Source organism: Cnephaeus nilssonii (assembly GCF_951640355.1).
Source record: "Cnephaeus nilssonii genome assembly, chromosome: 11".
In the NCBI taxonomy this organism is placed as follows: domain Eukaryota; kingdom Metazoa; phylum Chordata; class Mammalia; order Chiroptera; family Vespertilionidae; genus Cnephaeus; species Cnephaeus nilssonii.
Genome location: NC_137082.1, coordinates 56,364,544 through 56,387,818, shown reverse-complemented (window position 1 = coordinate 56,387,818; position 23,275 = coordinate 56,364,544). Strand labels below are relative to the sequence as shown.

General features: G+C 47.2%; 1 protein-coding gene across 5 annotated transcripts in view; it reads left to right on the top strand.

Moving 5' to 3' along the window:
• Nucleotides 1-22,717, top strand: part of ENOSF1 (enolase superfamily member 1) — a 27,099-nt gene extending 4,382 nt beyond the window's left edge. For 2 of the 5 annotated variants that reach the window (XM_079784078.1, XM_079784081.1), the window contains exons 3-16: nucleotides 2,821-2,936; nucleotides 5,809-5,895; nucleotides 6,237-6,263; nucleotides 8,209-8,281; nucleotides 8,399-8,437; nucleotides 8,823-8,905; nucleotides 9,756-9,790; nucleotides 12,329-12,416; nucleotides 15,630-15,764; nucleotides 18,115-18,156; nucleotides 19,203-19,332; nucleotides 19,596-19,695; nucleotides 21,917-21,998; nucleotides 22,614-22,717. In XM_079784078.1, the coding sequence (XP_079640204.1) occupies nucleotides 2,821-2,936; nucleotides 5,809-5,895; nucleotides 6,237-6,263; nucleotides 8,209-8,281; nucleotides 8,399-8,437; nucleotides 8,823-8,905; nucleotides 9,756-9,790; nucleotides 12,329-12,416; nucleotides 15,630-15,764; nucleotides 18,115-18,156; nucleotides 19,203-19,332; nucleotides 19,596-19,695; nucleotides 21,917-21,998; nucleotides 22,614-22,715 (1,139 nt within the window). In that variant the 3' untranslated portion in view covers nucleotides 22,716-22,717. The other 3 variants (XR_013814188.1, XM_079784079.1, XM_079784080.1) reach the window with 3 other exon arrangements.
• The last annotated feature ends 558 nt before the right edge of the window (nucleotides 22,718-23,275 follow it).

The following is a 23,275-nucleotide window of genomic DNA, read 5'->3' as shown; positions in this document are numbered from 1 at the left end:
TCCTCCAAGCCCACCCCACCCGGCTGTCCTGATAGACTTCTCAGGCAGGGGTAAATCAATTTCCATCTCCTTACGACTTTACTAAGTGGCTCTTTTATGGTGATGTTGTTGGCTTCTGCCTTTTTCAGACCACAACATGACAGAATCCATTTTAACTTTAGCCTTGCTACATAAATCAGGTGGCTCACCGTAGTCTCACGGAATGTGTGACAGGGCGTTCACATTAAAGATGAAAAAAATCCCATTAGCTCATCACATTTCTCCTGCATCCTTTATCAGATTACTTACCTAATCACCCTTTTATGATCCCACAAAAAAAGAGAAAGAAAATAGTCTTTCCTCATTACCAGGAAGAGAGTGCTTGTGTGTGTGTGTGTGTGTGTGTGTGTGTGTGTGTGTGTGTGTATGGAGAGAGAGAGAGGGAGAGGGAAGGAGGGTGGGTTAGGGTTACATGGTTTTTTTTGTGTGTTTTTTTTTTAATATATAGAATAGACCGATACAGTTGTTTTTAAGTAAGAAAAGAAAAAGAGAAGGAATTTTTAGGGACCAAAAGCGGCCTTAAGGGTTCCCATCAGCACTCAGGCTCAGAAGCCATGGTTGTCCTTCCCATGGTGGCAGGTCCAAGAACTGAGTCCTGAGGGATGTCGTACAGCAGAGGACCCCTGAGCTTAGTCAGCAAGAAGCTGCCTTCAAGGGCCATTTTTTTTCCCAGCTGAATCTCCCAGCTGTTGCCTCAGACATTCAAACCTGAAGTGGACTTTCTCTCCACACTGGAATCAGACTACCGCAACCCCCATTTTTATCGAATGCATCAAACTTAGTTAACTTCTTGCAGTGGCCTCCGTTTGAGCAAGTAACATCCACCTACTGTATACAGATCAGCGATTTCCAGCTGGTGTGCCATGGCAGGCACATTGGTGTGCCGCAAGAATTTTTAAAACATGCAACACCTGACTATTTATTCAGGGGCACTGACCTCTTTTCTCTTAGAGTGTAAAAAAAAAAAAAAATGACAACAGCCAACACAACAATATGAGTGAATCAAAATTATACCTATTTCTTTTTAGTCAGATCAGCAAAACATATAATATACTTTTCTGCATAATTTTAGTATTTAGTTTACATGTGCCATGAGATGAAAAAGGTTGAAAATCACTGCTATAGATGAATATATCAAGGTTGCTTGTGCGTCTCTCTCTTTTTATTTTTTAAATATATTTTATTGATTTTTTTACAGAGAGGAAGGGAGAGGGATAGAGAGTTAGAAACATCGATGAGAGAGAAACATCAATCAGCTGCCTCCTGCACACCCCACACCGGGGATGTGCTCACAACCAAGGTACATGCCCTTGACCGGAATTGAACCTGGGACCCTTGAGTCCGCAGGCCGACGCTCTATCCACTGAGCCAAACCGGTTAGGGCTTGTGCGTCTCTTAGAGCTGTAAAGATGAGATCATCCATAACTTTAGTTAAATGCTGTTGTCTTTGTGACACAAACCAGAGGTGTGCTTCCGTCAGTGATTTCTAGCAACCATCTCATCGGTGAGACGAAGGTTTGATGTAGATAATGGTACATCTCTCTCTGAGTCACTCACTCTTCAAATGGCTTTAATGCAAGAGCACCAACCATCAAGGGCTGAAGGATTCTGTCTTCTCGCGGCAATAGGGTATGAATAGCTGAACTATAACGATTCTGTGTCCCATTAACAAAAGCCCTAGGAAACACAGGTTGGTTTGGTTCAGCCCTGATGCTCCATATGGGAACAAACACATTATCATCTGAGAGCTTTTTCACCCAGAGGCCATGCATGTTCTAAGAGCATGTTTCAAATACTTTCAAAGGTCTTTCTCTCAGGATAGGATTCATAGTAAAACAGCATCTCAACAATCATCCTAGTAAATGACCCGAGAATTTTAATATTGAAGCAATGGCAACACCAAACAAGCTTATCAAAATTTTTTTCTAATAAATTAATTGCTTTGGGCATAAGTTGATGGTTTATTTTTGTTAAGTTCCCTGTAAAACGGTAAGCTTACAGAACATTTCCTTCTCATTTACACATAGATGAAGTATTTTATAGGCTGAGCAAAGGATAGAAAGAAATTCCCATTCAATTTGTTACTTCACTTATTTTTCATCTGAAATAACAAAATAAAGCCTTTTCAATAAAAAGTAAGTAATGGATGATAATGCTGACCCAAATTAACTTTAAATTTCAAATTACTTATGAAAAATGTATTATATTATAAGTAAGTCAATAATAGTTAGCAACTTAATGTGTATGACTAGTGTGTTCATGTACTTTAACATTTTGCATGTATTAGTCTAACTGAAAATTCATTTTATTTCATCTTTAATAGTGTGTTATGTTGTGAATTCAGGATATTTTCTATACTTTTCTATAATGAAAAGGCGTTTTTAAAAATTCTATAAGTTAGTCTTCTTATTCCTTTGGAACAATAAACTAACAAGGTTTGGTTTTGAATCTGACTCCCTGGACACTTGACAGAATGAACAAGAAAATAATTTTGGAACATGCTTTACATTTTTAGATCTACGGTCTGTTTTTCACATGGCAACCAATCAAAATGTTTTCTCAACTCAGAAATTAAGCTCAGATTAACAGCTGTTCTTATTTGTGTGATATTACTGTGATAACCACAGAAGCCATATGTGGGGCAATTTTTAAAAGCATATACCTTTTTTACTTAAAATTATTTTCTTAAAATGCCAACATTAGTTTGTTTGTGGTGCTTGCATGTCTTACTTTGTTGACTTCATACCAAAACATACACAAGAATTACATCCTTTTTTACAGTTGTCTGTGCGGTGAATGCCCTGGCCCACCATGTGCTTAACAAGGACCTGGAGGACATAGTTGGTGACTTCAGAGGTTTCTACAGACAGCTCACGAGTGATGGGCAACTCAGATGGGTAAGGGGCCTATTTTGTAAAATGCTTCTATAAAAATGTTACTAAGGTCTAAGATGTCCTTTGATTGTGAAAAATGTGAAACACTTTATTCAGGTAAATTAGGACTGGAACCATTTAGACAACCGTTGTTTTGAGGTAATTGATTCCTTTCGCTAAGACTTGAATCTGGATCCGATAGCTCTCTCTGTCCTTCTGGACTTCTTCTCCACCTGAATGGGAAGAAGGAGTCCAGACCCTCTGGAGGATTAAGTGCTGAAGGGCAGCCTTTCTGAGGGAGAGATCATGTGAGGACAGAAACGTAAGAGAAGAGCAAAGTTGAGAAGGTAGAGACCAGAGCACCTTTTATGTGTATAGACCTTAATTTGAACCCTAAGTTCAAGGTATGAAAAAAGTGAGGTTCCCAGAGAAAGGATTCTATCACATTAAGATCGGTCCAGTAACGAGGACCTTGCCCTGGCCTCCTGACACCAGCTCTGTCTTTTCCTAACCCTGCCCAGCCTTCTGGCCATGAATAGAGAAAGGCAAAGAGAAGCCCTTTCACACTGCCTCCGATTTCATTTGTAGCTTCTGCAAGGTTAAACTTGCTTTAAAAGCCATCCTCTTGAAGAAGTCCCCGGTGGCCAAATCTGGGACAATTCCAGCATCAAAATAAATATGGTAGTAATGGCTTGTAACTCATTGAGTAACATGGGAATCCATGAGTTCGTTCAGATAATAAACAAACAACCTGGGAAAGCTTGTCATTACAATGGAATACAAACTAATATAAAAGGAATGATAACATTTAGATAATTAGACAATCATTGTAACTATAATTGTTTGAGGCAAGAATTTCAATGAGTGTTAAAATGTTGGGGGCAATATTAACCTTCTTGCATAGACAGGGAACAGGGTAACCTCACAGTACAGAAGCCTAATGGAAGTGTTGAAAGTTGAAAGCCCTAACAGAAAAACAAATGACAACATCACTTATGTAGAATTTGTGCCAAAAATGTTCAAACTGAATCTAATCATGAAGGAACTCCAGATCAACCCAAATTGAGGGACTCTATATGCATCGATTGCCTGTACCCTTTAAAAATGTCAATAGCATTTTTAAAATAAGAAGAAAAATTATTCCAGATAAAAAGAGACTAAAGAGACATGACAACTAAATGCAATATGTGAATAAAATAAAATATATTATTGGGACAATTGGTGAAATTTGATTTAAAATATATATATTTGTATTGATTTCAGAGAGGAAGAGAGCGTGAGAGAGAAATAGAAACATCAATGATAAGAGAGAATCATTGATCGACTGCCTTCTGCATGCCCCTCACTGGGGATCGAGCCCACAACCCTGGGGATGGGCCCTGACTAGGAATCGAACCGTAATTTTGGCCTGGTGAAATTGATTATGAACTGCCTCTTAGGTAATAGATTTCTATTAATGTTCTAGTCCCTGAATTTGATCATTGTACTATGGTTTTGTAAGAGAAACATCCTTGTTTTTTAGGAACTACACAATGAAGTATGTAGGATTAAAGGGGCATGATATCTGAAACTTACTCTTTTTTTAAGAAATATGTTTTTATTGATTTTAGAGAGAGAGGAAGGAAGAGGGAGAGAGAGAGAAACATCAATTGGCTGCCTCCACATGCCTCCCACCAGGGATTCAGCCCACAACTCAGGTGTGTGCCCTGACTGGGAATCAAACCTGTGACCTCTTATTAGTGCATGGGATGACCCTCAACCACTGAGCCACACAGGTCAGAGCAGTAACTTAGTCTTAAATAGCTCAGTAAAATAATTTTTATTTATATATTATATTTTACTTTAGATATATTTATCCTATATAAAAAAGAGGTAATATGCAAATTGACCCTCACTCCATCACACCACCACAGCGGAGGCAGGGTTCCCATAACGAGCTGTAATGAGTGATCAGCAGGGACCTGAGGCTGTGTGGCGCCAGGCCTGGGTGGGGGACCTGAGGCTGCTCACCCCGCCCGGTGGGGCTTGACGGGGGACCTCAGGCCGCACCCTCTGCCCCGGCACCAGGTTGGGGGACCTGAGGCTGTGCCCCCGGCCCAGCAGAGCTTAATGGGGGACCTCAGGCCACGCCTCCCACCCTGGGCCGGGGGACCTGAGGCTGCGCCCCCCCGACTTGGCGCCAGACTGAGGGACCTCAGGCCGTGCCCCCCACCCTGGTGCCGGGCTGTGGGGCCTCAGGCTACGCCCCCGGCCCGGCGGGGCTTGATGGGGGACCTCAGACCGCGCCCCTCACCCAGGCACCAGGCCGGGGGACCTGAGGCTGTGTCCCCCACCCGGTGGGGCTTGACGGGGGACCTGAGGCTTCGCTCCCCGCCCTGCGGGTCTTGATGAGGGTGGGGCCGGCCGGGGCTGGATCTCGTCCAGTGGGGGTGGGGCTGGCTGGGTCTGGGTGTCGTGCGATTTCGAGGTGCATGCAGATGGGTGGGGACCTGACTCTGGGTCCTGCGGTGTGCCCCAGACTCTGACAGGAGGAATATTCTCATATACATTTTACTAATTTTCTTTCATCTCTGACACTTGTATTATAGAGAAAGGGAAAATAGCAATATTAAAATATTTCCTCTAATTAATTCCCTTTTAATGTGCATGAATTTCGTGCACTGGGCCACCAGTATATATATGTAGGAGGTTGTTTTTTTGCACTATTTATGCAACTTTTCTGTAGATTAGTCACTATTAAGAAATACAACTTAAAAAAACAAAACAAAACAAAAAAACCCACACAACTCAGTATTTCAAATGAGTTTCCATTACTGCCTTTCAATTCTTGAAACGTAAGCCTGGTCAGAGGACCTAAATATCTAAGATGTGCTGGTGTGTTTTGCTTCCTAACCAGATCGGTCCTGAGAAAGGTGTTGTGCATCTGGCTACGGCGGCCATTCTCAATGCTGTGTGGGACCTGTGGGCCAAGCAGGAGGGAAAGGTCAGTCACTCAGGGGCACTTCTGTGGAACAACACAGCGCGTGTAGAGGAATAAGCACTTCCTCTACAAGCAGCCGAAAGACCAAGACACAGCAGCCCCCGAAGGAAATGGAGGCTTTTGTTTCATTTTGTTCTCCCTTAGAGATGTTGGCAGTAGCTAGGAGATTGTAGAAGTAGCAAGTTAGAGTGTAGACGTTAGAAAGAGCTGAGAAAGAAGGAGGACAGCAGAGGTGAGGTGTTAGGTGGCAGCATTAGAGACTGGTGGGCAGGAGGGCAGGTGTTTGATAACGTGAATTTGCATTTATTTGATACATGTTTTACAAATCTTTTTTTTTCTTCAAGCCTCTGTGGAAGTTACTTGTTGACATGGTAAGTAAATTCTTTCACATTATATTTGTTTCTGTAAATGCAATGGGTTTCATGGATTATCTGCCTTTAGATAATCAGTAAATATACTCAGGACTGTCTACGGACCACTATAGTGATGATAAAGCATGAAACCAGTAACAGCTGTGCCCCCTGCAGGCAGGGTGGGCCCAGGGGAAGCACTGAGTTAGCGAACCTCCCCCCCCCCCCCCACCTGCAACTGCGGAGCTTTCACATATAATGCAAATCCTCGGAGCCTCCGTTTTCTAACTCTGACAAGGGGATGACCATAACTGCTCTGGGAACCCGATAGAACTGTTTCAAAGACCAAATGAGGAAAGTGCTTTACAAACCCTGAAGAGCAAGGTATTATTAAGATATTATTTGGCCATTTGGACTTCAACAGAAAGTGACCATGGAGACTATTGTGATTCCCGCAGGACGGGAGCCATCCACTGAATTTGAGGATACACACCTCGCTCTCCTTTCTCCTCCGCCTGTGTATAGCAGGGATGTGCATCTTCAGCATCAGGCAGACCTGGCTTTGAATCCAGGCTCTGCCACTTAGTGGCTGGGTGACCCTGGGCATGTCACTTAACTTCTCTGAGCACCAGCCGCCTCAGGGTGATGCCTCGGATGGTCGCTGAAATTCTGGCCGTCAACAAAGGAAGACCCTGGTTACAATGTGGCATCCCAGTTAAGGAGAAAAGAGACAGGTGGCTATCATGTCGTCTCGCTGACAGGGTTGTGGGTGGCATGGGGGCACCCTCTGAAAGGGATGGATGTGGACCTTCAGGCTCAAGGTTAGCCTTTCAGCGGGATGCAGGAAGAGGCCCTCAAAACTGAGTGACCCGAGGTGCTTGGAATCCCACCTGTGGACTTCCCATTCTTTTGGATCCTGTTCCCTATTTCAATGCCAGTACTCTTTTTAAAAATATATATATATTTTATTGATTTTTTTTTTACAGGGAGGAAGGGAGAGGGATAGAGAGTTAGAAACATCAATCAGCTGCCTCTTGCACACCCCCTACTGGGGATGTGCCCTCAACTAAGGTACATGCCCTTGACCGGAATCAAACCTGGGACCCTTGAGTCCGCAGGCCGACGCTCTATCCACTGAGCCAAACCGGTTAGGGCTGCCAGTACTCTTAAAAGAAGAATCTCAGTGTTGAAAGCGCATTTGTGATTTGTAACGGTTATAGAGGAGCATTACTGGTCACAGTAAAACCCGAGTGGGGAAGCTACCGGTTGCTTCCCACGTGACTGTTAGTTGGATGAGGGAGGTCTCAGCCAGAGGCCTGGCTGAATGTCTGCCTCCCTGTGTGGCCAGAGCCCGGAGCCTGGGCAGGAAGGGGTGGGGAGAGCACAGCCGGTGACCATCCAGGCAGTCAGCACGCGGGGCATGCGCATGGTTAATCCACTGTGTTCCTGTCAGCGCAGTGAACTGCCCCTGTTTGCCAGGAGAGGAAATTGCCCAGGGTTGTGCTGCTGATAAACGGTGGGCACAGGGTTGACCCTGAGTGGCCTGGCTCGGAGACCAGCCTTCTTTCCTCTCCCCCTAAGCTGCTCCAGTGTCACGGTCAGCCCCGATGGGCGGAGCAGTGGCACATAGAGCGACCGCGCTCCTCTGTCCATTTAACTTGTGCCGAGGGCTTGCCTCACACCCCGTCCTCTTTCCGCCTGGAATGGGGAGCCTAGGTTTCCAGGGAAAGGAGAGACAGGGAAGGAGCAAGGGGCCAGTCGGAGCATGAGGGCCTTAAGGACTTCATCAGGAGGCGGCGATGACCCTCTGAGGGCCTCTACACCAAGGGATGACAGAATCAGACAACATCCCAAAGGCCCTTTCTGGGCAAGGATAAGCCCCAAGTATCAGCATAAGCCTATTCCTAGGAACATAATCCACTTGTGAATTGATGTGGACCTTCTCCCCCTCCCGTCCCGCTGCCAGGATGCCAGGACGCTGCTGTCCTGCATCGATTTCAGGTACATCACCGACGTCCTGACTGAGGAGGAAGCCTATGGTGAGTCCTGGGCAAGTGGTGGAGCGGGAAGCCTTCTGCACGTGCGGGCGTGTAAACAACGTCGTGTGTGCAGCATCTGTTCTCTAGGACAGTGACGATGTTTTTTGTTTTTTCCAGAAATACTGCAGAGAGGCCAAGTTGGCAAAAAAGAGAGAGGTGGGTTGTGAGAAAATTTCCTTCATTACGGTTTGTTATCATTATTTACTTTTGAGTGTCCCCGTCCCTTGGGGGTTCACATTGTCCTCCCAAATGCCTCATGCCCAGCAGCCAGTTGAGTCTGGATGAAGAAGCCTCCTGAGTGTGACTGTACAGGAAGGCCTCTGGCTAGAGGGACTCCTGGCCCCCTAACCCCTCACCCACACCCCCATCCTCCGCTTGACATCCTCAGAATGTGCATGATCCTGCATGTGGCCAGGGCCTGGACTGAGGGCTGGGTGCAGGATCAGAAGGAGACTCTGAGGGCTGGCAGCTTAGCTACAGGCAGCTAATCCTGAAGGTCCCTGGGAAGAACAGGCTGTGGACAAGCGTTGTGTTTCCACAGAAGAGCAAATGCTAACGCATGGCTACCCTGCCTACACCACGTCGTGCGCCTGGCTGGGGTACTCGGACGACACGCTGAAGCAGGTGGGTATTTGAACCTGGCTTGGTAGACAGGATTTATACTCCTGGCTTTCTGGAAGGGTTTTAATATTTCCTTGTTAGCCTTCCTAAATCCTTACGGCTCCGAGGCCTCATGCTGGAAGTACTTATACTTGAGCCAAAGCAGCGCCATGCACATTGGGGACGTGGGACTCTGACACAGGACGGGGACACAGGCTGGGACTCTGTGGCCAGTGACTCCCACCTCGGGTTCTGAAAGGCGACAGCCTAGGATTGGATTCCCAAGCAGAAGCAGCAGCATAACCGTGTGCAATGGTACACGTAAGCTAGCTGAGCCTCAGTTTCCTCACTGTGAAAGGGGGAAACGGTCTTTTATCTCACGGGTGATTTTGAGGGTTCAGAAAACTGCTGTAATTGCGTAGTGCTCGCAGCACCGTGCCTGGCACGTGGCGTGCAGTCATCGTATGGCTGACTTACCACTCTTGCCCCTCATACTGTGCTCACCCACAGCTGAGAGAAAGCGAGAGGGACTAGATTCCGTTTCTTCCTCTTACACCCATTAGTTCTGCGGATGCTAGAGGATATTAGAGCTTTAAAAAGAGGGATATAAATGCTCCATTCCTCCCGCAGGAGTGTTGTGACAATTAAAGCAGTGGTTCCCATAGAGACGAGGAAAGAAAGCCACCCTACAAATACAAAGAGTTACGCTGTTGGCTGAGCTGTTTCTGCTCTGAATTTAAACAACACATGGCTGTTCTTGTGGTTCCGGCTGCAGCCACGGCATTTGTGGGACCAGATCAGAAAGGACCGAGGTGCTCATTAGACCGAGAGAGCTTTTCCGTGTCCGGTGATGGCTGTGCTCTTCTCCCCGCAGCTCTGCACCGAGGCGCTGAAGGGCGGCTGGACCAGGTAACTTACTTGTGTGGTAATGAACTTGGCCTTTCCACTTGGCAGCACGCGAGGCTCGGCACTGGAGAGGAGCCAGGATCAAAGGGCACTGAGAAGGCCAGGATTCTTCCAGGAGCAGTGTGGCGTGTAGGGACACCGAAGAGATGTTTCAGCCTAAGCCAGGCTCTTCTTTCAAAGATAAGACATGAGTCCTAATTAGAACCTTAGAACATCAGAGTTGAAAGAGACCTTGGGGATCGCTGGTTTCAAGCACGTCAGCGTAAGCAGATTCCGAGAAATCCACTCTTCGCTGTCAGGAACAAGCGCTGATTCAGCTTCTACTTGAAAACCTCCAGAAGCAGCGAGCTTCACTTTATTATTTATTTTTTATTTTAAATATATTTTATTGATTTTTTTACAGAGATGAAGGGAGAGGGATAGAGAGTTAGAAACATCGATGAGAGAGAAACATCGATCAGCTGCCTCCTGCACACTCCCTACTGGGGATGTGCCCGCAACCAAGGTACATGCCCTTGACCAGAATCGAACCTGGGACCCTTCAGTCCGCAGGCCGACGCTCTATCCACTGAGTCAAACCGGTTAGGGCAGCGAGCCTCACTTTATAAGGCACTTTTGCATGGTTGGAGGGCTTCCCGTGTTAGAAAGAGCTTCCGTGTCGTGAGCCCTCTGTTTCCATATGACTTCCAGGCGCTGGTCCCAGATCTTCAGAGTTCCCGGAAGTCTGGCTCCTGAGACAGCCCTTCTCTTCCCCTGGGCTGTGTCCTCTCCGGAGTCACCCTTTCCTCTCCTCTCCCGTCTCCCTCCTGCGTGGTGGTGGAGCCCTGGCATCCTAGGATCTTCCTCTGGATGAACTGGCTGTCAGTGGCTCTGGATCCTGACACAGTGCAGGATACAGAGGGACCATCATCTCTTAATCTAGTCACTGTGAGCATCAGTGCAGCTCAAGGAGGCTCGTTGGCTGGGATAAGTCACCAGGTTCTCCGTGGCTCTCAGTCAGTCTGGCCGCCTGGCCTCTTTGCTGCTCAAGGTGTGGTCTGTGGGACAAGTGCATCAGCCTCCCCCGGATGGTCAGAAATGCAGACTCCCAGGCCTCCCCCCCAGACCCGCTGGGTCGGAATCTTCATTTTAACAAGACCCCTGGGTGATGTGTGTGTTTGAGAGGGCTGAATTCTTGTGAACACCTCAGCTAAATACAGGATGGGGGAGTGAGAACTTGAAGGAGGCGGCATGATGCGGTGGGACGAGGCTTAGAAATGTGACGGATTCAGAATCAAATCTTACCTTTTTCTCTCATCGCCTGCAAGTACTTGCTGTGTGATCATGGGCAAGTTGCTCACCTTCTCTGAACCTCGTGTTCTCTCTCTCTGCAAATAAGGAATAATATTAACTCATGGTTCCTCTCAAAGTTGCTGTATCTGAAAAAGACCAGCACAGTCAGGATTCCTAGCAGGTGCTCAGCAAATGCTGGCACGTTCCCTCTCTGCGCAGAACCAGGAAAGCCTGGAGCAGTCGTGGCTGGTGAGCCAGAGAAGGCTGAGGAGAGCTTGCAGAGTTCCTGCCCCAGGAAGCCGCGTCCAGAAGCTGACGCTCCCACCTGGGATAGAAACGTGTCTAGTGCCGAGCGGAGGGGAGAGAATGGCAGCAGATGCCCGAGTGTGCGTGTTGTTCTGCACGGGGGCTTTGTTGGCACCGAGGGGAGGCATCGTGGAAAGCAGAGGTTCTTCTGGAGCAGCAGCCTGGATATTGAGTGTTGTGCAGGGCAGAGAGCCTGGAGAGCCGCCGGCCTCACCCGTGGTGGTGGCACCTCGTCCACATGGCAGTGTCACACTCAGGCCGACCGTGCCTCCCCTGGCAAAGCGCAACAACAGCTTCCGCAGAGTCATGGGGAACAGTGTGGGGGCCCAGGTCTCCAGAGTAGCTGAGTGTCAAAACAGATTACGGAAGCTCCTGAAGTGGCCAGCTGTGATGTCAAGGAGACCTCTGCTGCTGCCTAGTTATGTGACCAAATCACTTCAACCCCCAAATCTCAGGCCCCTGCACCACGGCCTCGACCTCTCTCTGAGTTGATTGAGGAGGAAGCCCTCTTATAAAGGACCGTGCAGAGAAGGGTGTTTTATCACGCGCACTCTTTCCATCGGGGTGTATCAGGATGGCTTACTCAGCCCTCCTTCCCAGGCCCCTCCGCTCCTCTTCAAGTCTGGGGCTTTTCGTTCTGAATTCTTCTTCGTGGCGCAGCAGACACCCAGTTAATGATATTAAAGGTCTAACTGCTCTCTCAAGTTCCTGCCCACTTTAGGTCAGCAGGTAATTGACGGTCATTGACCTGATGATGAGTAAAGAGATACCGTTCTTTACTTGAAAAAAAACAGGTTGTTTTTTTTTCCAAGTGATTTGTCTGAAGATTGATGGGGAAAGAGCAGGAAGTTACTAGAGAATGTGATCTGTGAATTATTGACCGAGACGGTCACTTCTGCAGGAAATCCAGATATCTTTCCTAAGTCAGGGGACATGAACTATCGAACCAAATTGATTTTACAGGTTTAAGGTGAAAGTTGGTGCTGATCTCCAGGATGACATCCGTAGATGCCGACTCATCAGAAACATGATTGGACCTGAGAAGACTTTGGTAAATATCCTCTCCTCCCACTGAGAAACAAGCAGTCCTTAAAGGAAGCCTTTGTCCAGGGCCAAACTACAATTCATTTCAAGAAAAGATTAAAAAACACTGGGAACTTTAAAACTGAATGCCAGAGGACGTACAGCGTGGTGGTCTTGTTATAGTAGGTGAACTCTTTAAAAAAACACGCACACAATTGAGGGGGCTGATAGTTAAAAATTTTCTTATTCTGCAGAGCTAGTTAAGATCAGGATTAGGGTTTGTTCCTTCTTGCTAATATGAATGCAGCTGAGGTACAGGTCTCCCATTGGTGCCCCGGCGTGTCAAACATTTCATCTCCCTTCTTAACAAGTCCAGCCAACTCCTAGCTCATTGGATAAGTGCATCTCAGGGAGCCACTGTTGAAGAAATGCTGGAACTTTTACTGAGAGAAATGAAAGGACCAGTATTCCTAACTGTGTAGTTTTAAAAACATTTCTTATTATGTGTAAAATATTTTTATAAAGGGAAGTCATAAAAGGCGGGGCGCTGGTCGCTGTCATCGGGGCGAGCCTCTGGTGGTTGCTGAAAATTCTTTGCTCCCACACGTCACAGTCCTGCCGGCGCTCACACCTGCTGCCGGCGCCTGGCGCCAGTGCCGATCGCTTGGCGCCACTGTCAGCAGTGGAAAAGCCCACAGAGGGCGCCGGCCCCAATTGCTCCATGCCATCAGCGCAATGGGAGTGGCGGCAGGAGCAGAGCTGCTGGCAGACAGGGGACCGGGGGCCACGGTGGGAGGTGCCAGGCGGGAGTGCGGAGGATTGGCCAAGACCCACCCCTGTGTCCACTGCAGCCTCGCAGCCCACAGTTCCTTTCAAGGTGCATGAATTTGTGCACTGGGCCCCTAGTATTTTTATAAAAGGAAGTCACAATAAGATGTTTTGGTTTTTAAAAATATATTTTATTGATTTTTTACAGAGAGGAAAGGAGAGGGATAGAGAGTTAGAAACATCGATGAGAGAGAAACATCGATCAGCTGCCTCCTGCACACCCCCAACTGGGGATGTGCCCGCAACCAAGGTACATGCCCTTGACCGGAATCGAACCTGGGACCTTTCAGTCTGCAGGCTGACACTCTATCCACTGAGCCAAACCGGTTTCGGCACAATAAGATATTTTTATGAAGTTTTAGAGACTTATTTCCTAAGTTAAAAATAGAAGTTTGAGCTAGGATCAGATGTCCCATTATTTATACATGAATTAATGCTACTTTTGTCTTATGAGGTCATCCTCATCAAAATTATTTATAGTAACTAGAGGCCCAGTGCACGAAATTCTTGCACTCGGGAGGTGGGGGGTCACTCAGCCTGGCTTGCACCCTCTCACAGTCCAGGAGCCCTTGGGGGATGTCTGAGTGGGCCTAAGCCGGCAGTCAGACATCTTTAGCGCTGCCACCACCGCCGCTATACTCCCCAGCCATGAGCCCGGCTTCTGGTTGAGCGGCGCTCCCCCTGTGGGAGTGCACTGACCACCAGGGGGCAGCTCCTGCGTTGAGCGTCTGCCCCCTGATGGCCAGTGCACGTCATAGCAACTGGTCGTTCCATCGTTCTGTCGATTTGCATATTAGCCTTTTATTATATAGGATTGATTCCGTGTGTACTGTATTCTGGGTCTCATAATGTTTCATGAGGGCACTCTTACCACATGGCACAACGGTTTTCAACTGGTGTGCTGCAAGGATTTTTAAAACTTGCAATACCTGACTATTTAGTCAGGGGCACTGACCTCTCTTCCCAACACAACAGTAGCTGTTGGGTGTAAGTGCCCTGTTTTGAACCACAAATATATAGGTCATATAATAGAGTTGCCCCACAGCACATAAGGTAGCATCTGATTGGTTAATTCTTGGCACCAGAAATCCTTATATACAAAATATAGGCACCTGATTTTGTTGTTGTTGCTGTCTTTTTTTTGTAGAGAGAGAGGGAGAGAAACATGGATGTGAGAGCGAAACATTGATTGGCTGCTTCCTGCACTCCCCCTACCAGGTATCGAGCCCATAACCCGGGCATGTGCCCTGACTGGAAATTGAATTGGCAACCTTTCAGTGCACGGGACCACACCTGCCAGGACATAAGCACCTGATTTTTAAAAAAGTCACTTTAGAGCAAAAAGGGTAGATAATTACTGTTTTGTGTGGTTTTTGTTTGTTTGTTTTTTGGTAAATCAAAATTATACCTTTCTTTTTTGGCAGAACAACAAAAAATATAATGTATTTTTTTGTGTGCCACAGTCCTTTAGTAGTTAGTTTATGTGTGCCAAGAGGTGAAAAGGTTGAACATTGCTGTACTAGAGCTAGCTGTTTCTGTCCTCTTCTCAAAGCGTGATAATGTCGGGGATGGAAGAGCCCTTCGTTAGTTTCTGCAAACCCAGCACCTGGCTTCCAAGCAGGATCTCCGCACACAGACAGCTAGGGCCTTGGAGTAAGAGGCCTAGACTTGAGCTCACCATTTACTTGACATATTCATGGGAAAATTACTTCTCTGCATATCAGTTTTCTTATCTGTAAAATGGGTTAATATGAACTGCCTCATAGAGTTATTATAAACATTAAATTAGACAAAAAGCATAAAATGCCTAGTGGCATAGGCGCTAAATTAATGGTGGAGTTTGGATTATTTATTACCGTGCCAGCCACCTATAAATGACCATTGAACGAACTTAGTATTGGCTGCGTATGATTCAGAATGTGATAAAACAGTGAACCCTGCAACACACATGTATTCGGGCGGCCTCTAAATGCAGCGTGGGTCAGAGCTCCCGGGCCTGTGAGCACTTGTCATGGGCCCTTGTGGACATCTCCTTCGAAGATACAGTGAGTCCTCACTTAATGTTGTTGGTAGGTTCTGTGACTCTAAGTGAAACGATGTGTCACAGAATCGATTTTACCATAGTCGAATTGATATAAACAAGAGTTAAGTTCCTACAGCATCTCAACATTATCATGCAATGATATTACTTGAGGACTTGCAGTATCTGGAGCCAAAATCCTGGTCTCTGGGGCTGCTCTTTGGCTTCCTTTGTTATGGCTGCTTGCTGATCCTCCAAAGAGGAAATGTCGGGCTCCCTAGGGTTGTCTGGCTCAGCCGTCAGGTGGCCCCGAGTGACATTTCCTGCCCAGGAGCCACAGCCCTGCAAGGTCAGCACCCGGCAGGCCTCACCGCGAAGGGTCTCTCCTGACAGATGATGGATGCCAACCAGCGCTGGGATGTGCCCGAGGCAGTGGAGTGGATGGCAAAGCTGGCCGAGTTCAAGCCTCTGTGGATTGAGGAGCCCACCTCCCCTGATGACATTCTGGGCCACGCCACCATCTCCAAGGTAGAAAAGCTGCCGCTGCTGGTGTCCTGTCACCGCCACGTATTTTTGTTTGGTTTTCCAGAGTGGCCACAGCAGATCCTAAAATTCCTTTGCCTTTTACTGTTCCTGATGAAGTAGCTGAAATAATTGTAACTGGTTACCAGTACTGGCTTACAGACCGGTCATCCTTTTGTTCACTTCAGTTTATCTCCTGCCCTTTATTTCTGTTTATTGTAGAGAAAGAAAATGGCTGAAAGGCTACCAGCCATCGTGTTAATGTAGACATGGTTGTCATGCTTTGTAAATATAGAAATCTGACTGATAGTAAAATACTTTATTCATCCAGAACAAAACAAAAAAATGTAGATCCCTCTGGATGACTCAAAGAAGAGGCTTGCTTAGCTGTGTCAAGGTCAGGCCTCCCCAAGAGAAGGCTGCCTGTCTGTTTCCTTCGAACCAGGACCCCTCTTCCTCAAACCCACCCTAACTGGGGGCTGGCCTCTCTCCCTTTTGTGTTTAGGAAGAACCTGATTTGTCAGAACAGGTGAGACACATCCCGTCTCTCAGGGAGGGTTTCCATTAGCCCAGCTTACAGCACTGAGTATAAAATCAGCCAGCTGGCTCATTCAGAAGGAAAACTGTAACTTCCGGAGCTCTAGCTTTTGGATTCCTCTGACCAGAGCAAGCTCCGTGAGCAGCCATGTTCAACGATAGGCTGCTGGGTGCGTGAGGCATCAGACACGCGACAAAACCTGTGCTGGAGGAACGCCCGCCACTGTCCCACTTCACAGCCTGGCTGGAGAGAGAAACCAAGATCCACGCCACAGCCAGGTGGCACGTGGGCGGGGCCCTGCGTGCTGAGGGCACAGAAGGAAGGTCACAGAGGGAGCCGTGGGGGGCTGAAGGGCAGGAGCCACCCCATGGAGCCACGACAGAGCCGATTCTGTAAGGAAAGCTGCACTGCAGGTGAGGGACACCCGAGCAGGAGCCGTGGAGTGACCGTAGCCTTGGGTTTAAACACAGCGGAAATCTTCCGAGGAATTGCCTCAAAATGAGAATCTGGTGGGGGCTCATGGGTAAAAAGGACTTTCTGCCTTGGGGTTCTTGTGGCACAGCCGTGTCCTAGTGGCTGCCAACTGGTCCAATCTGGGACCAGAACCACTGCCACCTGGAAAGCCTCCTCGGAAGCTTTTCTGGGCTTCAAACCTCCGAGGTTTTCTGTCCGGAGGGCATCTTCTCAGGAGGCATCCGAAGGAGGGGTGGGGGAGCCAAGGCCGGGGAGCTGAGGGAGCCACACAGTGGGGCCGTGGAGGGACCCGATGGCATGGGGGTGCTGGGTGGGGGTTGTGGGGAAGGCAGGCACGTAGGGCCAAGTTATGGGGCCCACCTGCTCAGAAGATGCAGCCGAACACAGTGAGGCACTGTAGGTTCTTGAATGAGAGAATGGGAATAAAGATGATTTGCCTGGTAGTAACAGGTAGGATGGGTGGGTGACACGGGTACAGGAGAGGTGAGGAGTGGGCAGAAAAAAGTGGAGGCGGGGAGGCTTTTGCATTAATCGGCCTAGAGGGCAGCTTGAATAGGGCAGATTCAGGAAATATTTAAGGGCAGAAATAAAATTTGGTACCTCTTCAGAGTCAGAAACCTATATGCTTTAAAGATAGAATGACGAAGTCGAATGGCTTTTCCCTCTACCACTGCTCCTCCCTACCCATAGCCCAGAAAGTGTTAGCCATTAGCCTCATTGATTCTGTTCCCGGAACAATGGGAAGGCCAAGCCAGGGAGAAACTGAAGATGCCTGAGGGGGCAGTGTGGCTCTGCAGTCCCATTGGGGCTGGGAGGGGAAAGTGGGGGGCCTAGAGCCCAGGTGGTGGGGAGTGAAGTAGCTTCAGGGGGGACAGAAAGAGCAGCATCGCCAGAAGATTCCAGCACCTCACCAACTGACCCAACCTGTAAAGTGGCAGCTGTGGGCACCCACTGAGCTGGAGGCGACAGAGTAACCACTGAAGGGGGCTCATCAGGGAGACAGGATGGGAATAAAGGGAGTGGTGACCTATACGAAGGAGTCAGAGGCTGATCCCCTCAGGTCTGTGAGGAGCCGCTGCTGCGTGGCTGTCCTCTCCCAGCCCCTCACCTCTGCCCCGGCTCCAGGATCTGCAGAGCCATGGCCAGGAAGGGAGCTAAAGGCAGCAGGTGGGCGAGCGCTGTCCCTCCTCTGCAGACACACACGGCCCCTCAGTGCCTCGTCCCACTCGGCAGCAATCAGCTCTGAAGAGTCAAACATTAGTTACATAGCTCTAAGCTTTCAAACACTAAATTCTCAGTTCGATAACTTAGAAAAATAACAGGAGGTTGCCTTATATGTTACAGGCACTGATTCCATTAGGCATTGGCGTTGCCACGGGAGAACAGGTATGTGACATCTCCTTGGGTCGGTCCACCTAGGGAGGACATCGTCTTTTGTTAGGGCACATCACTTGTATTTTGAGTTGGAAAATTGTCATAATCTTAGAAATGGGGTCATCTTACAGCACTTCATTAGAGTCAAGAGTCAGCTATAGTCAAAAGTTTCTGGATTGTTCTATAATTCATGTGACTAAGGCCATTTATCCTGTTCAGCGTGTCTAATGGAAATGTGTAAGGCAGCAATTTAAACTTGCTACTTGCCAAGGCATAAAATGCACTGCGTGGTTCTAAGAAAGCCAGCTTCCAATTTGAGTAAACATGACTGCGTTCACGCTTGGTGCTTACAAACGAAGCCCAGACGCCTGCCAAAACCTGCGGCAGGCAGCCCACGAGCAGAGCAGAGCGGGGAGAGGGAACAGACTCTCGGGTTCCCCCGCAAAAGGAGCAGTGCTGCTTCGCCAGCTCTGTTTTGTCCTCGGTGCCATCTGCTCATCCCCGCCACCGTGTACCACCGATGCTTCACTTTGCTCTGACGGTTTCTCCTTAAGAGGTGGCGAGCGGTGTGATCTTACGTGACTCACACAGTTCCACCTGCAGATTTGTAAAGAAGTGATCGGGGCCGAAATCGGTTTGGCTCAGTGGATAGAGCGTCGGCCTGCGGACTCAAGGGTCCCAGGTTCGATTCCGGTCAAGGGCATGTACCTTGGTTGCAGGCACATCCCCAGTAGGGGGTGTGCAAGAGGCGGCTGATCGATGTTTCTAACTCTCTATCCCTCTCTCTTCCTCTCTGTAAAAAATCAATAAAATATATTTTAAAAAAAAACTAAAAAGAAACCGAAAGTGAATATTTTGGTTAAATGACAATTAAAAAAAAAAAAAAAGTGATCGGAAGGCCCCCACCTGGACTATCAGGGCTTGACTCGTGCCAAGTGAGAACAGAGAATACAGTCCAGGCTTCCGGAAGGTCACTGATGAGTGACTTGGAATTGGGGTGTTGCCAGGTTTGCAGACCCCGAAGGCCAAGGCTGATCGTACTGACATTCTGTTTCCAGTGCCACAATAGAGTGATGTTTAAGCAGCTCCTCCAGGCCAAAGCCCTGCAGTTTCTCCAGATTGACAGCTGCAGGCTGGGAAGCGTCAATGAGAACCTCTCCGTGTTGCTGATGGCCAAAAAGTTTGAAAGTAAGGGTGTGGCAGCCTGCAGACCAAACCTCCCTTTCCCTGCCCACCGGACACCTGTGGTTCCCTCTGTAGTTTGCCATTTTATTTTTTTTTCTAACTCTTAGGCCTAATCAGGGGATCTTTGATGATTTTCACCCTGGAATTTCATCCCTCAACATTAATGAATGATTTAATTCCTTGCTGGCGGTAACAACCGCAGGTTCTCACCCCTTCCCTCTCTCTGCCCGACGCCTGGCATTCAGTAAAATCTGCCTTCACTTTAGTTCCTGTTTGCCCCCATGCTGGTGGAGTTGGCCTCTGTGAACTGGTACAGCATCTGATTCTATTTGACTTCATATCAGTCTCTTCAAGCCTTACAAACAGGTGAGTGATGTGGCAAACTCAGCCCAGATCTTTTATTCCTGCTCTGGTGACCAGAGGCTCTAAGAACCCTGTCCCTGGGGACAGACATCCTGTGACTCAAAGGCCAGGTTGGTTTTGCTCCCACTTCACCTGGGACAGTAACAAGGAGACCCTACAGTAAATAGTCATTTTCCATTTAGTGGGGTGGGTTCTTGGTAGCTGAATCACTTTGTTTTGTTAAGTACATGGAGGTGGGGGAGAAGGCGATTTTTTCAACCCGATGGAAACCAGAACTCCTTGAACCAGCACCTGTTTCTGACTTTCTAAAGCCCCACTTCTATCATCGATGTATTCTCTGCCCTGCCCAACCTCCTTTTCCTGACACTGGACTCTTCCCTGACCTGGTCACATCATTACCATTTAGTTCCCTCTGATTTCTCAACATGTCCCACGTGAGCTTTAAACTAAGTCAGTCTCCTTCCAGTCGCCTGCACACGTACAGATTCATTATGCTTTCTTTCCTCCTGGAATTAAATGTGGTATTGCAGAAAGCTCACTAGAAACATACACTGAGTGGCCAGATTATTATGATCTCTGAACGCATACTCTGGCCACTCAGTGTATATCCTATATAATAAAAGGCTAATGTGCAAATTGTCCCCTTGACCAGGAGTTTGACCAGCAGGCAGGCCGGCCAACCGCCCATGTCCCCTCTCCCTGGCCAGGCTGGCCGGACCCACCCATGCACAAATTCATGCACCGGGCCTCTAAAATATATATATATCTACACACACACACACACACACACACTGAGTGGCCAGATTATTATGCGTTCAGAGATAATAATAATCTGGCCACTCAGTGTATAGTGAAAGCATAAAAACATGCATGGGAAAACATGCATGGGAACGGTAAATACCAGACTCAGGACTGTGGGAGAAATGTACCTGGGGCTTCAGTTTTAAAGTACTGATTCCTTTCTTAAGCTGGGTATCGAGTAGGCACATGCTGCCTTTTAATATGTCTAAAGTATTTGCTTTTTTCAGAGACTTGTATTTCTTTTATTAAGGAGCATTTAGGAAGTGTTAATATTGTACATTTTTACATTACCTTCTTCTAATTAATAACTGTCCAGAGAGCACTCCATTTACAGTATTGGAAATACACTGGAACTGCTGGACAGGGTTCAGTGTATTGAATTTTAATCAGGATTCTTAGGGAAAAAGAAGTTTATAGAGTTTCCTAATCTCTCTCTCTCTCTGAAGTATTTTAAACCATAAAAAACAAACATTCCTAGGATATTCTGCTTTTGCCCCTCTCATTTCAGTTCCTGAAGGCAGGACCAAGGGGGGTTCCAACCAACTTGCAGGCCTTGAGGGATGAGAAAGAGGGTCCGCCCTGAGCCGCTGTGCACTGACTGCTCAGAAGTGAGGGGCAGGGCCTTCGGCCACTCTCCTGAAAGCAGGCTCGCTGCTCAGGGATGGCACTGTGCCGGGAGGAAGCCACCACGCAGACCCTGTGCCGTCACACCTCAACGCCCCCGCTTTGGTTTCTGTGTGGAACGTTGTCCTCTGTTCAGTCCTCAAGGCCCAACTGTCTCTCCCACGGGGCTGGCTCACCTGTTCTCTATAGATTAGAGGGAGCAAACAGTATATAGTCGATGACTCAGTATTTATGTCCACGGAAAGCATGAGGCCCTCTCTTGCCAGTTCCTTTGTGTAATCCCCGGCACAGGGCACATGCCTGCCCCTCACAGCAGCTGTTCATTAGCTGGAGACTAAAGCTGGGCAGCAGTTAGGCCATTTGCTCCATATAACAAAACTAGACAGTGGCCGATACCAAGTTAGAACAGATTGGTCTGATCCTAAAACCTGTGCTCTTCTAAATCATGTGTATAGCTGGAAGGGACCCCATTTGGCGATTTTAATCGATTCATCTAACTTCTGGCTAAAGGCACCCAAATAATTCCAGATCCTTATGGAGTCTAAATTGAATCCTTTTGGGGCCACAAAACCTTTAGTTTAAGAGACTTTGGTTCATGTCATCCAAGCCTCCACATTGCTTTGTTTTATAGATAAGAACCCGGGGCACAGAGGTTGAGGGAAACGTGGTTATCAGCCAAGCCTTGACCAAGTCCACCCTTTCTTCATTGTGGTATCGCCCCTTCTGCTTTAACAGTTGCCACCAAGTTAGAATGATCTAACTTGAGGCATTAATACCCCACCTGATTCTTTCCTCCTAGGATGTGCGAATATGTCGACCACCTGCATGAACATTTCATGTATCCTGTGACAATCAAGAATGCTTCCTACATGCCTCCTAAGGTGAGCTTGGGCAGGAAGGCCCCCCGAGCCAGCCATGCTGTGTTGGTTCACCTGAGCTAGACCCTAGTGCACAAAGCTTTGACTCCTTAGAGTTCATTTTCATATCTAGAAACAAATGGCTTTTTAGTTAGTCAACACCACATTCCCAAGGCCTGCAGGTCAGGATTTGGGGATGAAATTGCCCAACAAGGCCCCTCTAATGCCAGCTTTTCCTCACCAGCTGAGACCTTAAAATGTGCACTCCTTGTACCAACAAAACAAACAAACTAGCACCAACTAGCAGGCTAGTCAACTGACAAGGTTTGACTGCAGTTGTGTTATCTGGGCCATTTACCCGCAACAGGGGCGAGGTCAGGCCTCATTTTCAGAAGCTGAGCTATCAGAGGAAACTTGATTTGTGCACTAATCCTAGGAAGTAGCCAATAGTGTGTCCCTCTCCTCCATTTCAAACAACCGGAACATTTATTTTAAAAATACTAATTCAGTTGCCTTTAGCTTAGATTTAAAAGCATATCTAGGAGCAGCAGAAATACATAAAACTGTCCAGAAAGTGTGTTTTTTTGTTTCAGTGGTTATTAACACTGTTGTTTGTTTGTTTTTTTTGGTCTCTTACAGGAAGCTGGCTATTCCACAGAAATGAAGGAGGAATCTGTAAAGAAACACCAATATCCAGATGGTGAAATCTGGAAGAAACTCCTCACTGCTCAAGGGAATTAAGGGTTCGGCCCTCACACCCACTTCTTTTTTAAGTGAAAAGGCTTAACATTTCTTGGGTCTGGTTTTATGAAACTAGGGAAAGAAAATCATCCTACCAATGAAAACAAATTCAGCTGAAAGTCATATTAACCTCAAGAATCAGCACAGTAATTATTATTACTTAATTCTTTTAGCAAATAAACATACTCTCCTACTTAATCCTTAAACAAATTTAAATGTAACTAGCTCAAAGTATAAGATGTTCTTATAAGATTTCTATCAAGTGCTAGTACCCAGACATTAAACTGTACTTTGAAAATAAGCAGCATGTTGCATAACTTGTTGGAACAATTCCTTATTCTATTTAACATTTCATAAATTAGCAGAATAAAAATAGTTCTGCAGCACCGTGGGGTATCTGGTATGCAACAAAGATAAAAAGATTCCACTCATTAGCCCAAAGTGTTTTAGCATCTCTTTTCCAGCTCATTCTAAGCACATTACAGAATTTACACCGTACTGAAACTATGGGCGAAAAGGCTATTTCATAGTCTTTTTTTAAATAACCCTTTGTCCACTCT